This window comes from Mesoplodon bidens, assembly GCF_964165515.1.
Source record: "Mesoplodon bidens genome assembly, chromosome: 13".
In the NCBI taxonomy this organism is placed as follows: domain Eukaryota; kingdom Metazoa; phylum Chordata; class Mammalia; order Artiodactyla; family Ziphiidae; genus Mesoplodon; species Mesoplodon bidens.
In genome coordinates this window covers 18,762,482-18,777,973 of record NC_138169.1, presented here as the reverse complement: position 1 = coordinate 18,777,973, position 15,492 = coordinate 18,762,482, and the positions used below count along the sequence as shown (strand labels likewise).

The following is a 15,492-nucleotide window of genomic DNA, read 5'->3' as shown; positions in this document are numbered from 1 at the left end:
TTCCTCTCATAACACAATCCACTGCTCCTTCCCTATCACTTTCCCACCCAGGTGTAAGAGTGAGCTTTTAACACGGGGTGGCAAACGACCGCCTGCAGGTCAAATCTGGTCCCCTGCCTGTTTCTGCCTGGCCAGCAGGCTAAGAATGGTTTTTACATTTTTTTAATGATTTTTAAAATCAAAAGAAGAATAACATTTCATGACATAAAAATGATACGAAATTCAAATTTGTGGTTGTAAAAAAGATTTCCTCGGTGGGTGGGTAGTCCCTGGCGGTCCAGTGGTTAGGACTCCGCGCTCTCACTGCCGAGGGCTGGGGTTCGATCCCTGGCAGGGGAACTAAGATCCCACAAGCCGTGCTGCGTGGCCAAAATTAAAAAAAAAGGTTTCCTTGGAACACAAGCAAGGCTTGCTTGTTTACATAGTATCCATCGCTGCTTTTCTGCTACAATGGCAGAGCCGTTTGGCCCACAGAGCCTAAAATATTTACTATCTGGCTGTTTATAGAAAAACTCTGCCAACCCTTCCTCTATAACATCCCAATGGATCCCCTGCTTTGCTTAAGCAGGTCCACTGTTACGGTGAAACCAAGCAGGAGGCTGTGGGGCAAATCCTGGGTACGAATCCTTTCCATGTCCCCCGTTTCTCCCTTGTAGGAAATAGGCTTCATTCAAGCCTCCTAGACCTTCCCTGAGTTCCAAAGGGCAGGTTCAAACAGTTGCTAATCAGGGAAGGGAGGGGATGCAGAGAAAGGGGCAGAGCTGTCAAGAAACAATAGTGCAGCCAGCCTTTGGGCAGAGTCCTGGTTCCTCCTCAAGGAATATACATAACAGTATCTTTGAGTTCTTCTGCAGGAACTAAGGCCCTCACCCAGGTTGAGGATGGTAACTTCAGGCTGAGCACAAGATTCCTGGAACATCACCCTGTTTCCTCACCACCAACCAATCAGAAGAAAGTCACATACCCTGCGGCCGTCCCCCCCACCAAATTCTGCCTCTAAAAACTTCTCTCCCCGCCAAACCATCGGGGAGTTCAGGGTTTTTGAGCACAAGTCACCCATCCTCCTTGCTCAGCCCTGCCATAAACCTTTCTCTGCTCCAAACTACGACAGTTTCAGCTTGTTTGGCCTCACTGTGTGTCAGGCACACGAACTTGTGTTCGGCCACAGAGGCAAAGGATTTAGGCTCAATCAATACCAAACCCCGAATTTATAATTGAATTGCTTCTCAGGGCGGTTAAGGCTCTCCCACACCTCCCAGCGAGATGTGATTCCGCTGTATTATTAAATCCTTATACCAATAAACAAAACTATTAACTCACATTACAGAGGCTTCATATGAAAAAGATAATTGGACAAATCCTGCAAACAGGCAAGAACTTGATCCCTTTATCCCCCATCCTGGGTTCAATGCTAGTAATCTAATATTCCCTTAAAGACAGATTGGTTTGAAGTCCAGACATCTGTATATAGACTTTGCTCTTTATTCATTCCTTTTGTCCAGTGCTTCCCACCTCTAGCTCTACAACAGAATCACCTAGGGAGCTTTTCAAACCCACTCATGCCTGGGCCCTACCCCCAAAGCCGCTGATTAAATTGGCCTGGGCATTGTTTAAATGGCACTGCCTTTGTTGAAAAGCTCCCCCAGGTGATTCTGTTGTGTGGCCAGGATCGAGCTCCAACCTGATTCTCAGACTTGATGCACATGCAGAGGATGGCTACACAGGGTCACAGCCATAAAACTCAGGGCTGTACCTCATGGACCTCTTTAGGGGACATAAGATGTGATTCTGCTCTAATGTCAGGTCTACCATGACAAGAAGGTCCAGGTTTCTACAGAGCGTCTTGGAAACCACAACCCAGCTGTTTCGTGCTCAGATTTTGCAGAAACTTTCTCCCTGGAGTTTGTGCAAGGCCAGGCCCTGTGAGGGCAGAAGCTGGGCTGGGGTGTGTGTGTATGACCTCGTGTGTTGGAAGTGGGGAGGGGCGGGAGGGGACAGGGTTCACTGCTAAAGGGCTGTTGATACTCACTGCTGCAGACATCTCCTGCCTGGAAGAGCTCAGTGGTGAGCAGGACTAATCCATAGTAAGAGAATGCATTGGAAAACCTGCCAGGAAGGAAGCAAGAAAGGTAAGGAAATGATGGGAGAAATGCAGGTCCCCATTCCCTAACCCCTCTGGAAGGACTTGCAGCTTTAGCAGCAGAGACTAGGCTTTGGGCTCAGGCCACACTGGGCCTTTGCGGGGCTTTCCTGGACTGCTTGAGCAGGAAGATGGCGGGTACATAGCAAAATGATGCAATAAAGGGAAGTGATCCTGTGTCCTTTGAAAGATCAAGAACTGAATTCTATCACAGATAAAGCTACCTCCAAGGCTGTTCAGTCAACTGGCAAAAGGAGGGGAAAAAAATGGGGGAAGCAAAATTTGGTAGAAAACAGTCATTTTGACAGATGCCAACAGATGTCAGGGCTTCTGGGTTGAGTTGAATAGGGAGGGGGAGGGAGATATATTTAATAATACAGGTAGCCCCTAGTTTTTCAAAAGTTTACTTTACTGCACTTCACTTTTATGAAAGACCTACATTAGTACCTGGTTTTGCTCGCCAGAAGAAATCCGAAGAGGATTTTCACTTTTACGAAAAAAGGGAAAAGCGAAAATAGCATCCAGCGCTTATTTTATAGAGGCAGCACTTGCCCCAAACAGCGAGAGTAGCGCCACCGAGCTCCTTTCCCGGGAACTACACTCGGTACCTCAGCATCAAGCTGCCATTAGCTTTTTTTTTTTTTTCAATTTATTTTATTGAAGTATAACTGATTTACAATGTTGTGTTAATTTCAGCTGTACAGAAAAGTGATTCAGTTATACCTATATATACATTCTTTTTCAGATTCAAGCTGCCATTAGCTTCGAACTGTGTCTATGAGCATCTGTGCTTTACCTCCATTTATTTTGTTTCTTTTATTAGCAAGACATGTCCTCAGGTAATTACTTCTCTTTATGCCACTTCAGCTTAGGAAAGCTTTCATTGGAACACTCTACTTTTGAATAGCAGGGGGAATACTGTATGCAGAACTGGGCTCCAGCTTTGCCCCCGCATTCCTGAGAGCTAAATCAACTCACCAAGCATTTATTAAACACCTGCTGTGTGCCCAGTCAAATGCGGAATCTGCAGACTTGATGAGCATTTCAGATCAGAATGACGCAGTTAACTAATTCCCGACTGTCCTTGGAACCAGAATACTCAAGTCTGTAGGGCCAGAATATTCTCATCCTGTGGTACAGTTATGTGGGAGCTCAGTCATAGTCAGAAGCCAATGATTACTTTCCTTGAGTTACAACATATGCTCGCAAATGTGATTTCTATAGTATTCTAAAATTAGTCTCTAATTAATTGCTTAGTATTTAACTAGTGTCAGCCCAACAGAATCACATGCACTCAAAGATAGATACTCTCAATTCTGTTTCCCCACCTTTTAAAATATCCTGCCAGCTCCATACTTGTACTGGGCACACAGCAGGTGTTTAATAAAGGCTTGGTGAGTTGATTCAGCTCTCAGGAATGTGGGGGGCAGAGCTGGAGCCCCGTGCTTTGTATTATCAAAGCTTTCCCCTCCTCTTCCCTGCAGTTGACCTCTGAGGACACTCCCCTGCTAATTAGCACCTCTGCTCAAAGGTGAATAGGAAAAGTGAGAACTGTTGAAAACAGGACACATAGCCTCAACCGGTGTAATTTTGTGCACTGTTAATGCTGTAGAAATTACAGCATTAATGGTAGAAAGAATTGAAAGAAGGGCTGAAATTTGACTAGCTGTGGACTATAAGTTACTCACTACAAATGCCCTCCAGCCAATGCCAAGGTTGTTATTTAAGAAAAAGTGGAACAAGAACTGAAAGTTCTAAGAATGCCCATGTTGACCAAATCAGTGGCTCCCAAAATATTGGCCCTGTGCTGCTGGTGGTACCCAAGGCAATATGAATGGAGAGGGGGATGGATACGGCAAAAGTTTTACATATTTTTTGTGAAAAGAAAAGATTCCTTTAAGTTTCCTTTCAATTCTTTAATTGTATCTCAGTCTTACTTACAGGCTAACGAGTCCCTAACACCTCCCCTCTCTGTCTTTTTTTTTTTTTTTTTTTGTAATTTAAGGCAAATTTTAACAGATTTATAAAAGTCGTATATACAAAATACATTTAAACTAACCCCCGTAGCTATACAATACACTTTTTACACTGCATCATGTATCTCTTAACCTGGAACACAGCATCCGTAAACCGAGGCCTGTTCCCCACTGTCGGTGCCATTATGGGGGCGGGTGTGGAGCTGCAGCGACACCCCAGGGGCGGTGCCAGTGACGACACCCCAGGGGCGGTGCCAGTGACCCGGCACTCGGCTGTTGCCCTTGAATTTCCTTTCTGAGTGTAGACACCCCAGAAGAGCTCAGAGCTCCGTTTCTGCAGCAGCCGCCGCCGCCTCTGATCGCCCCTGCAGCCCTGCCCCCTCTGCGGGGTCCCCCATGTGCTACAGGGGCCACAGCACAGCACAGCAGAGGACGTGGCAGAGAGGAGGGGGCCGAGCACACAGCACTGAACTTCCTGGCTGCAGTGGTGTCAACAGAGAATAACGTGCCTGCCAGTTTTAGCTGGTTCATTGGAGTGAAGGGAAAGACACTTGGAATGTTTTTCCATTTGCATAACAGGTCAAAAGGTAACGCTTTAAGATCCTAGAGATGGGCAGACTCAATAGAGATTTATTTTACATTTCTCGATAAACAGGCTTGTTGGAGAATCTAACAGTTAAGATGATGGGGAGAAAGTTTCACAGGCTGCCCGTGAGCCCTCCTGAGATGGGCCTCGTCCCCGGCTTCCACAGACTCCGCAGCGAGAGCTCTGGCCACCTGTTCGCAGGTGAACCTGGAAAAGGTGCCCGGGCTCATCCAGAAAGCTTGGGTGAGGAGGGAAGCCACGGAGAACTGGCTCTGTTAGCCCGACTGTCAGACCAAGGCTGGTTCCATGTTTGTGATCTGAGTTCCAGAGTGTCTTAGGTGACAGTGCTCTCTGCCCACCGTGGGCACCGACCTTTTTTGAGGGCAGCTTGACAGGCGGTGGTGGGGAGACCTCCAGCGTTACCCCGAGGCTGCGGGAGGCTTCCGGGGGAAGGAGGGGGTGGGCCCTCAGGGCAGAGGGTTCACCTGCACGGACACGTGGCGGCTCCGTGAGATGCCTTAAAGCGCCCAGGCTGCCACGGCGGCACACCGGGCCTGTCACCACTCAGGGTGGGCGCGCATCACAAAATGGGGCCTCCCGGAACCCCATTCTCAGTTCCTTCCCGACTGGAGAAATTCTGAAGTCAGCTGAAAAGCTGAGCCCCTGGACCAGCACCAGGAAGCACCAGAACCCAGAGCTGAGGGCCTGTTTCCCACGACTCAGAAGGGTCATGCTCTCAGCTGCCCCTATATTGGACTTCCCTCGGCCGGACTCTGGGCCAGCCTCACCAGGTGGGATGCACGGTCCACGCCTCCCCGGTCACCAGAGCGGTCTGGCTCTGCAAGCTGCCGGGAAATTCGGTCCCGCGGGAAACCTCCACCTTGACTGTGAATAGCTGGGGTTATGTTCATTTGGGGGAATTAATCAGCTTCTGAAAGCACAAAATAAAGTGGATTCAGTGTTAATAAAAAGGCGCCTGAGTGACAAGCCTGGAACAGACGGACCAGGACGACTGGGACCCCGTGCGACTCAGCCCTGTCTACACTCTGCTGGCTGTGCAATCAGAGTGCCGGCCGCTTGCCCGCCCAGGAGGAAACTCGGGCTGGTCCAGGAACACCCAGTAGCTGCTCTAGTGTTTCACTGTGGTTTGTGTTACACACACACACACACAAAAGAAAATCACCAGAATAAAAACACTACCTTCATAACCAGATCAGAAGCGGAGAACCCAATTTCCAGGGGGAGCCAGGTGTGCGCTTCTCTGTGAAGCGAGCCACAGGGCCGCGTTTACGGCAACAGATGCAAAGTCTTCGGGTCCCTGTAATAAGAACCTCACAGTGACGTGCCAAGGTCATTGCTGGATTGGAGGAGGACGAGGGAGTCACCACAGGTCAGGATGGGACACAAAAGCAGTTCCCTCCTGTTCTCAGCTCCTCCACACCCTAACTGCCGGCTTCCGGGGAGGGCCCTGCTGCCTACCAGTACTGTGTTTTGGGGCAGGAATCTCATGGTCTATTTCTGAGTTCTACCCTATTTCCTACCCCTTGCTATACTCAGACGCCGATTCCCAGGAACATCCATCCTGCCAGGATGTCTGAGAACTCACTCAGGCCGGCAACATCGCGCTCCTTCCTGCTGTGACCTGGGGTGGGAGCCTCGCGTAGGAAGTTCCCACGTTGAGTAGCGCTCCACTCTCCTAGGGGCTCACGACCACCGTCAGGGTCAGCAGAACCCCTGCAGGTGTGCAGTCCACACCGAGGAGTCGCTCTGGGTATGAAGCATCCCATGTCATCCAGCGAGAGGCAGGCATTGGGGGTGCTTTGGGCAGGTAGCAACCTGTTGTGCTTTTTTTTTTTTTGCAATACGCGGGCCTCTCACTGTTGTGGCCTCTCCCGTTGCGGAGCATAGGCTCCGGACGCGCAGGCTTAGTGGTCATGGCTCTCGGGCCCAGCCGCTCCGCGGCATTTGGGATCTTCCCGGACCGGGGCACGAACTCGCGTCCCCTGCATCGGCAGGCGGACTCCCAACCACTGCGCCACCAGGGAAGCCTAACCTGTTGTGTTTTGAAGTAAGTTTTCACCTGAAGAGATGCCAACATGGTGTGGAAACCAAAGACACCTATTTCGATATGCCATCCTGAGCACCAGTGGACACCCAGCCTCTAAGTTCTAGCGGGTTCTGGAAGGCGAGATCTGGCAGGAGGGCAAGGGCTCACACGAGCAGCTGGGCCTTGCGTGACCTGAAGTCCTCCTCCAGCAGAAGGTAGGAACCAGACACCGACAGTAGGACTGAGGAGGCGGAGTGGCCCTTCCACGCCCCACGGGCTCCACTCCACCCGCGGCGAGTCTCACCACTTCCCTGAAACTCAGCGCGTACCACGTGCCACCTGCCGTTAAGGGCCATTGACACAGCAAGTGCCGGCCTCTGAGCCGCCTTAACCAAGCAGCTCCTTCCTCTTGGGGTCCCCCACCACCTTCTTCAGGGCCCAGGAGGTGCTTCACAAATGCAGTCAGTAAAAGCAGCCCCTGCTCGGTGGGGGGCTGAGCTCTCAGCCCTCCCAGCTGCAGGACCAGCACCAACCTTGGCACCAGGGCCTGTGCCTGGAATGCCGAGTCCGTGAAATGCAGGAATACCACATGCAAGGCCCACCTCTGCCTAGGGCTGCCAGGCAGACTTTAAAAGGGCTTTTGTCTTCTTCAAACAGAGCTCCCTAAATTTCCAGGCATCACTGAAGAATGAGATTGCTGAGTACATTTGATGTACCTTATGGAGAAGGTGGCGTCAAAAGGCCCGAAAGGACCACCCGACACACAGTCGAAAGCTTAGCGGGAACTTCTGCTCTTCACTTAAACCACAACAGAAAACCCAGCATCACTTTCTTCCTGAGGCAGGTCACAGTGAGGGGAGGATTCGGGGGCCATTACTTGTGGACCACAACTCCAGCAGCCTGGAGGGAGTCCTCCATGGTCCTCTGCTTCATGGCTCCTGAGCCCGGCTGCACAGCAACCACCCAGGAAACCAAGAGTGCATCCATGTGATGCCTGTACTGCACGGCCTCTGAGTGGCTCAGCCCAGGGCTTTGCAAAGCCCCTCAGGTGATCAGACTGCAGCGCCAGAGCTGAGCATCATGATCTAGTCCAACTTTTACAAATGGGGAAACTGGAACCCAAAGAGCTTGGCCCTCAGCCACGTGGATAATGACGAGTGCACGTTTCTCTGGGGTGAAGGTGCGCTTCTGCCTTCACCACTGTGGGCAGTTTAGGGACCCACACGTGGACGCACACGCCTACTCGGGCAGTGGCCACTGGACAATACATATGTGCCTTTTCTACATGAGAATCCTGAGCTCCATGAGCTCTGTCGACTGGGAATCGTTCACACTTTGCGTCAGTGGTTTCTTCGTTATGTGACGGGGAAAGTCACCACGGGGCTGCATAGAAAGAGTTCCCACCCTTCCCTTCCCTTGGGCTTCCTCCAGCCTCCGGTCTCTGGACATGTCCACGTCCATCACCAGGTCCTCTCCTCGGGCTCCCAGGTCTCAGGGCAGCAGAATCCCTCCCTCACACACACACGTGTCTTTACATGTATTTGCCACTGTTCCTTGTCCTGAAGTCGTGTTCCAGAGGCATCCACTCAGCACAGTGTTGGTGACAGCGCTCCTGTGTCCCACGTGGAAATAAAAACTGTGATCGACAAGTAATGAACCTTCAAGGAACATTAGGGTTTGAGTTATCCAACTGCTCTGAATTTTGGGGACTGAAAAATTAATGTTGGCTTCGAATGCTGAGTTGATATTTTCTATTAAGCAAAGGAAAACTAAGGATTTATCTTAATAAACATCCAGAAACTGAAGGTGGTCAGATAATCAAACCAGCCCCTCCTGCCAATGCTAAAATGCTGTGCAAAGTGTAAGCGGTGAGCAATTCACCCCGACTGCTCTCATCCTAACGGTGCCTTTACTCATAATACCAAGTTAGTGTCTGTTCCCAGGATGCCCAAGTTAGCCAGTCATAACTAGTAATCTTGCTTCAAGATTATTTCCTGATCTTGGAGTTGAAATAAACTGACTCATTTTTATCAAAGAAGTAAAAAAATTGCAAGAATAAGGATTCTAGAGATCTCTATAAATTACAAAGCTACAACCCAATATCTTTGAAACAATTTCTCTACAAACTGAAGGGTTAAAAAATACTTCAGTAAAAAAACGTACATGTGTCCTTATGTGAGGAAAATATCTTAGTTTGAGGAAGTTTATTGTTACACTTTTGTAATAATAGGTGAGGCACAACTATCTCCTGCTTCTCTAACATCTCAATAAAAAAAAGAGACAATAATCGAGGGTAACAGTGAAATTAAAATAAAATAGAAAAGCCTAAGGTTTTGGAGAGAAAAGTGACTATAATCTATGTGTAGAAAGGCTGTAAATGGTCTCAGTTGACCTTGCAAAGAGCCATCTTCTTCTCGGATGCTGACCAATCACGGAATTGAGGGCCGGGAGCCTTGCAGGACTAAGTCGTCCACTCAGCTCGCCGTGAAGAGAGGGGAGCTCGGCCGCAGCGGGGAGAGCGGGTCAGTTCTTGGCCGGGCAGGGCCCACCCCCTCGGGCTGTCCCCACTGCTTCTCAGTCCGCTCGGCTTCCCTGTCTATACCAACTCGCTTTCGCCTCTGAAAGCAAACCAGCAACCTCGTCAGAAGGTTTAAAGGACAAACGGCGCTTGCCAACCGCGCTGACCCCAACTCGCCAGCAAGCCTCAGGCACCTCCACCCACTACGCTGACCGCGAGGGCCGCCGCCGCCGCCTCCTCCGCCAGGGCCACGGGGAGTGTTTCCAGGCTGGTGAGGAAGCGCATGGGTCCCAACACACGTGTGAGGCCTGGAGCCCGGCGGGCGAGGAGCGCTCTTGCCCCAGGGCAGGGTCCTCTGAGCAGTGACAGCGGGGTCTCGGGCCGCCCTGACACAGCCCATTGAGAATGTTCTTTTTCCTTTAAACCTCGGTCATCAGCCCCGATCCCGGGGCACATCCTTTCAGTTTATGAAGAGCCATAGGAAGCAGTACAAAAACAGCAGCTTTTCTCCAACCAAAAAAGAGAGCCGAACCCCCAGCAAACATCCACAGGAAGCTTCGAGCGCCCAGAGAGACAGGATTTCATATTGTCTCCTCATTAAAACCCTGTGATAACAAGGCTGACTCAGAAGCAGTTTTTTTCCTCCCTTGCCTTCTGGGTCAGCATCTGCCACAAGATCCCTGTTTATCTGCTGGGTGAAGGCGAGCGAGCCACTCACCAGGGACACAGGACCGGGAACAGTGTGGCCTGGGGATGGGGCCCAGGGACGGTTACTAAACCACAGGAACATTCTGGTGCCACTGACAGAGGAAGCTTTTTTCTCTTTTAAATGCTAGGCAGAGTCCTCAACACGCCAGACACTCTTGAGTAGAGTAATACGCAGCGGGGACCAGTTTGGAACGCAATGTATTTTTAAACACAGTGGAAGACACCTGGACAGAGTAACCGGACAAGTTAACTGCGTGCAAGATTGACCAGCTCGCGTCAACATTCACAGCCTCTGCAGTTTCACTCACAGGAGATCACGTCCGACAGTTTTCCTGCGACATGTGTATGTTAGTAGAAGCGAGAGACCTTGATGAGAACCTCGATTCTCCGCCGGCCACCGGAAAGCAGCACGGAGCCGGGCGGTGTTAACGAAGGCTCTGCTGGCAATGCCGCCAGCTCTGGAAAGCCCCTGAGCGGAAAGGAGCTCTCCGCTTCCTCCAAAGAAGGAAAGGCTCCCTGCAGCGGACTGCAGGTGTCTCTCGGAAACAACTCCTCTGCAAGGCCAGTTGGTTTAAGTCTTTGCCGAGGGGCGGGCAAGGGGCGGGGAGGGTGGGCACAGAGGCAGCAGGCACTGCCCTGTGCAGAGGGGAGGGGGCCGTTCACGGCAGCGTCCGTGTGCACACCTTCCACCCCGTGTCCTCTCGTGTCGTGGGGTGATCTGACAGGGTGGGAAGAAAGCGCAGGTTGTGGGGACATTAAGTCCACACCGCCAGCTCTCACTCCCACCCTCTCATCTAACAGCCGGGACCAACTGGCACGAGAGACTTAAAAGGCAACACGCTCCCCTGGGGAGGTGGCGGGGACAGCCCGCAATTCACCTCCTTTCACCTCCAAAAACCTCCACCAGGCAATGCTCCTCAGCAAGCACTCACGAATTAGAGAGAAAAGCCAACTGCAAAGACGTCGGGTTTTGTGTTTCTGTCATTAAAGACAGAGCATGCGTGCACACACACGCAGTCCTCAGTTACATTGTGTCAGAGAAGGAAAATAGTTGCTGTAAAAAGAAAGGAATCTTTGTTATTAGGCATTACACATGAATACCAAAGTGATCGCTGAGGTTTTCAGTAGTTTCACTAGTCCCCAGGATTCAGTAGCTAACATCAAAGTGTCACGTCCTTTGGCCTAGCGCGCAGCCATGTGGTGGGCCTCACAGCATCCCTGAGCCAGGTGTTGAGGGCATGGATTCGGGAAACCCGCTCCGGGACACCGGGGAGATCTGGCCTGTGGCCGGCCAGGCTGCTCAAGGACCACAAGAGTGAGGGGCATCCTCTTTCATTGCAACATAATGTTCTTTCAGGTTCTCTTGCAGGATGGTGTCCTTCACAGCGTGAAACACGACGCGGATGTTCTCCGTGTCTATGGCAGTGGTGAGGCGGATTGCTGCGATTCCATCTCTTCTGGTTAAAATACTGAACCAGGTAGCACTGGACGTCCTCCAGCCTGTGGGGGTTGCCCTTGAAGTCTGGGAAGTGCTTCTTCTTCTTTCTTTTTTTTTTTAATATAAATTTATTTATTTTATTTATTTATTTTTGGCTGCATTGCATCTTCAGTTGCTGTGCGCAGGCTTTCGCTAGTTGCGGCGAGCGGGGGCTACTCTTCGTTGCAGTGTGCGGGCTTCATCATCCCGGTGGCGTCTCTTGTTGCGGAGCACGGGCTCTAGGCGCGGGGACTTCAGTAGTTGTGGCATGCGGGCTCAGCAGTTGTGGCTCCTGGGCTCTAGAGCGCAGGCTCACGTTGTGGCGCTCGGGCTTAGTTGCTCCGCCGCATGTGGGATCTCCCCGGACCGGGGCTCGAACCCGTGTCCCCTGCATTGGCAGATTGGCAGACAGATTCTTAACCACTGTGCCACCAGGGAATCCCTGGGAAGTGCTTCTTGATGCTGATGGTCTTCACTTTGTCCACCAGGAGGTCCATCTTGTTGAGGGGCAGGACGATGGAGACGTTGAAGAAGAGCTTGTTGTTAACGATGGTCTCAAAGGTGTTCATGGGCTCCACCAGGCGGTTGGTGCACCTGTCCTCCATGAGGACCTGGTCGTACTCACTGGACGAGACCATGAACAGGATCAAGGTGATCCCATCAAAGCACTGGAACCACTTCTGGTGCTGAGACTACTGGCCACCCACATCCACCATCTTGAAAGGGATTTTTTTTAATGACAAAGTCATGCTCCACGATGCCCTTGGTGGCCTTCCTTGCCAGCAGGATGTCCTGCTTGCTAGGGAAAGTAATTCAGCTGGCCAATCCGATCCAAGTTATCCAGGAAGTACTTCACTGATTCACCCAGCTGAAACTCCCTCCGCCGGCTGAAAGCTTCCCTGATGCCAGAATCCCTCCAGAGCGTGGTCAGAGCAGGTACGTAACAGCTGAAAGGTGGCAGACTCCACGGGCAGCCCTGCTTTGTTCTCAAAGGCCATAAGGAACATCCCCTGCTTCTCATTTTCAGAATACTGCCAAGGAACACCAAGCCTGTCTCGTGCATCAACCAGAACCCTTGAGCCCTTGAGGATGTTGTTGAAGATGGTGTCGCGGAACTCCAGAAGCACACACTCTGGTCGAACTCGCAGCCGTGGATGATGCGCATCTGCTTGAAGAAGGTGGACTTGCCGCTCTGGCGGGGCCCAGCAGCAGGATCCTGACGAGGCGCCGCATGGCGCGCAGCTCGTGGTCCAGCCCCGCGTAGATGTCCTGGCTGCGCCTGCGCTGCCGCGCCTTGCGCTCCGCATCGCCGGCGGCGTCGGCCTCGGGCGGCAGCAGGTAACAACTGAGGGTCCGCACCGCACCGGACCTGGCTGCTGAGGCCATGGACCCCGCGGCGGGCGAGGCGGCAGCCGGCCGTTCCCTCAGGCCGCGTCCGCTGCCGCCGTCCTGAGGTCCCTCTGTCTGGCTCTTAAATACAGTGGTTCTGTCCCCTGGCAAACCATCAATCTAGCTACTGTTTTTTTTTTTTTTGGCTGTGTTGGGTCTTCGTTGCTGTGCGCGGGCTTTCTCTAGTTGCGGCGAGCGGGAGCTACCCTTCCTTGCGTTGTGCGGGCTTCTCATTGTGGTGGCTTCTCTTGTTGCGGAGCACGGGCTCTAGGTGAACAGGCTTCAGTAGTTATGGCACACGGGCTCAGTAGTTGTGGCTCACGGGCTTAGTTGCTCCGCAGCATGTGGGATCTTCCTGGACCAGGGATCGAACCCGTGTCCCCTGCACTGGCAGGCGGATTCTTAACCACTGCTCCCTCAGGAAAGTCGCAATCTAGCTACTTTTTACTGTATGGTCACTTCTCAGTATCTGTGTGGAATGGGTTCCAGCACCCCCTGTGGATACCAAAATCCTTGGATGCTCAAGTCCCTCATATAAAATGGCATAGTATTTGCATATAACCTACACAATCCTCCCATATAGTTTAAATCATCTCTAGATTACTTATAATACCGAATACAGTGTAAGTGCTATGTGAATAGTTGCTGGTGCACAGCAAATTCAAGTTTTGCTTTTGAGAACTTCCTGGAATTTTTTTTTTTTCCATCTGTGGTTTGGTTGAAGCCGTGAACATGGAACCCAAGGCTAGCGAGGGCCACTTTTTTATCTTTAAAAGTGACTTCTGGGGGAGGGATGGACTGCGAGTTTGGGGTTAGTACACGCAAATTATGACATATAGAATAGATGGACAACCAGGTCCTACTGTGTAATACAGGGAACTATATTCAGTGTCCTGGGATAAACCATAATGGAAAAGAATATGAAAAAGAATGTATATATATGTATAACTGAGTCACTTTGCTGTATGGCAGAAATTAACACAACATTGTAAATCAACTATACTTCAATAAGAATTAATTAATTAAAGCGACTTCTGTCTATGGCCTGCAATTAAAGTTTTTCCTTAAAGCAGGTATACAGAGTTTCCTTTTAAAAGACATTTATCTGAGAAAAGGTGAGTCAAATTTTTAAAAAGGCTAAGAAAAGAATAGTATAGAAAATAATTTTTAAAAGGCTAAGAAAATAATAATAACAGGATAACACAGAAGTCAGGAAAGTGATGCTCAGTTTTGCAAATGTTGCTCAAGATGGAAGAGTTCTCTGTCCTCCAAGTTAAAACCCAAAACAGGGCGCAGAGGAGGGGGACCCGAGAATTAACAAACAGCTCTTACCATATAAACCACAGCAGCAAGGTTGTCCATCTAAAATGGGGTGTGAAGAGGTCCCTCATTTTTCCTCGGTCTTCCTGTTTCAAGACAAAGAATACCATTTACTCTCCTCCCCTGCAATGTGCGGGCACAGGTTGGTAGCCTGAGACCAGTGGACACCCGAGGCTGGGAGGGAGGTTTCTGGTGGGCAGGACACTCAGGTTCCAAGAACCCGGGACTCATAGCCACGGCACTCAGCCCCGCAGCCCAGGGAGGCCTCCAGCCAGGACTCAGCGATGTCCAGAGGTGGAGACATTCCACACCCCACCCCAACCTGGAATCCTGGAGCCGGGAAGCAGGCTCCTCAGGCTTGGCCCCTCTGAGGCCTCTCTGGCGATCCCATGGACCAAGGAGCAAACCAGTCCAAGATGCCTCCTGCCATTTCACACCCTCCCCACCCAAAGCCAACTCTAGGTCAAGGTGACAGAAATTAATGTGCTGAAAATCAATTCACCAAAAGCCAACTTGCCAAAAGACCAATTAGCTAAATGACTCACTTGCCAATTTTATATAATTTACTAATTTATCAAATTTTTGCTTTACAATGTTCTATTTTAAAACATATATTCTGGGGGGGGGAGGGATAAATCGGGAGATTGGGATTGACATATACACACTACTATATATAAAATAGATAACTAATAAGAACCTACTATATAGCACAGGGAACTCTATTCAATACTCTGTAATGGCCTATATGGGAAAAGAATCTAAAAAATAGTATATATATGTATATGTATAACTGATTCAGTTTGCTGTACACCTGAAACTAACACAATGTTGTAAATCCATTATACTCCAATAAAAATTTTTCTAAAAAGCATCAACAAGAAAAATAATTTAACAAATATATTCATAGAATCTATATTCTATGGATTATCTTCTTAGATTTATTTAATGAACATATTATTCTTAGCAGTTTGAGAAGTGCTCACTTATTTAAACATGCTAAAAGTTTTTTTAAAAAAGCTTATGGATTATAGGTGGTTTAATCTACCCATGAATATTGTCTTTGTGAATAAAAATATTTTGTAATATATTCTTGAATAAAAAGACAATACTCATTAATATGCTTATTGAATATATTTGAGCATGTTTATATTTATTGACTATTTTAGAATAGATTCATTCATTAATATACTTAAGAATGAATTCATTAATATAGTTATTGAGGAATATATTATATGTATTAATATAAACACAGGAAAAATATATTCCTATGTGTTAATATATGTATTAGTATATACATAGGAAAAATCTATCCCTATTTACTAAATATATTC

At 49.5% G+C, this 15,492-nt stretch overlaps 1 protein-coding gene and 1 pseudogene across 7 annotated transcripts in view; both read right to left on the bottom strand.

Moving 5' to 3' along the window:
- The window catches only part of SVOP (SV2 related protein), an 85,009-nt gene that overhangs the window by 12,913 nt on the left and 56,604 nt on the right, over positions 1–15,492 (bottom strand). For all 6 annotated transcript variants that reach the window (XR_014017284.1, XR_014017285.1, XM_081251992.1 and 3 more), the window contains 2 exons: positions 14,174–14,247; positions 2,030–2,106 (listed from right to left, as the gene is read on the bottom strand). Coding sequence is in view for 4 of the 6 variants with exons in the window: in XM_081251992.1 (XP_081108118.1) it covers positions 2,030–2,106; positions 14,174–14,247 (151 nt within the window). In the remaining 2 variants the exon portion in view is untranslated. The remainder of the gene's footprint in view (positions 1–2,029; positions 2,107–14,173; positions 14,248–15,492) is intronic.
- Positions 11,283–13,299, bottom strand: LOC308626659 (guanine nucleotide-binding protein subunit alpha-12-like; annotated as a pseudogene). The gene has a single exon. The product of its transcript is annotated as a guanine nucleotide-binding protein subunit alpha-12-like (transcript).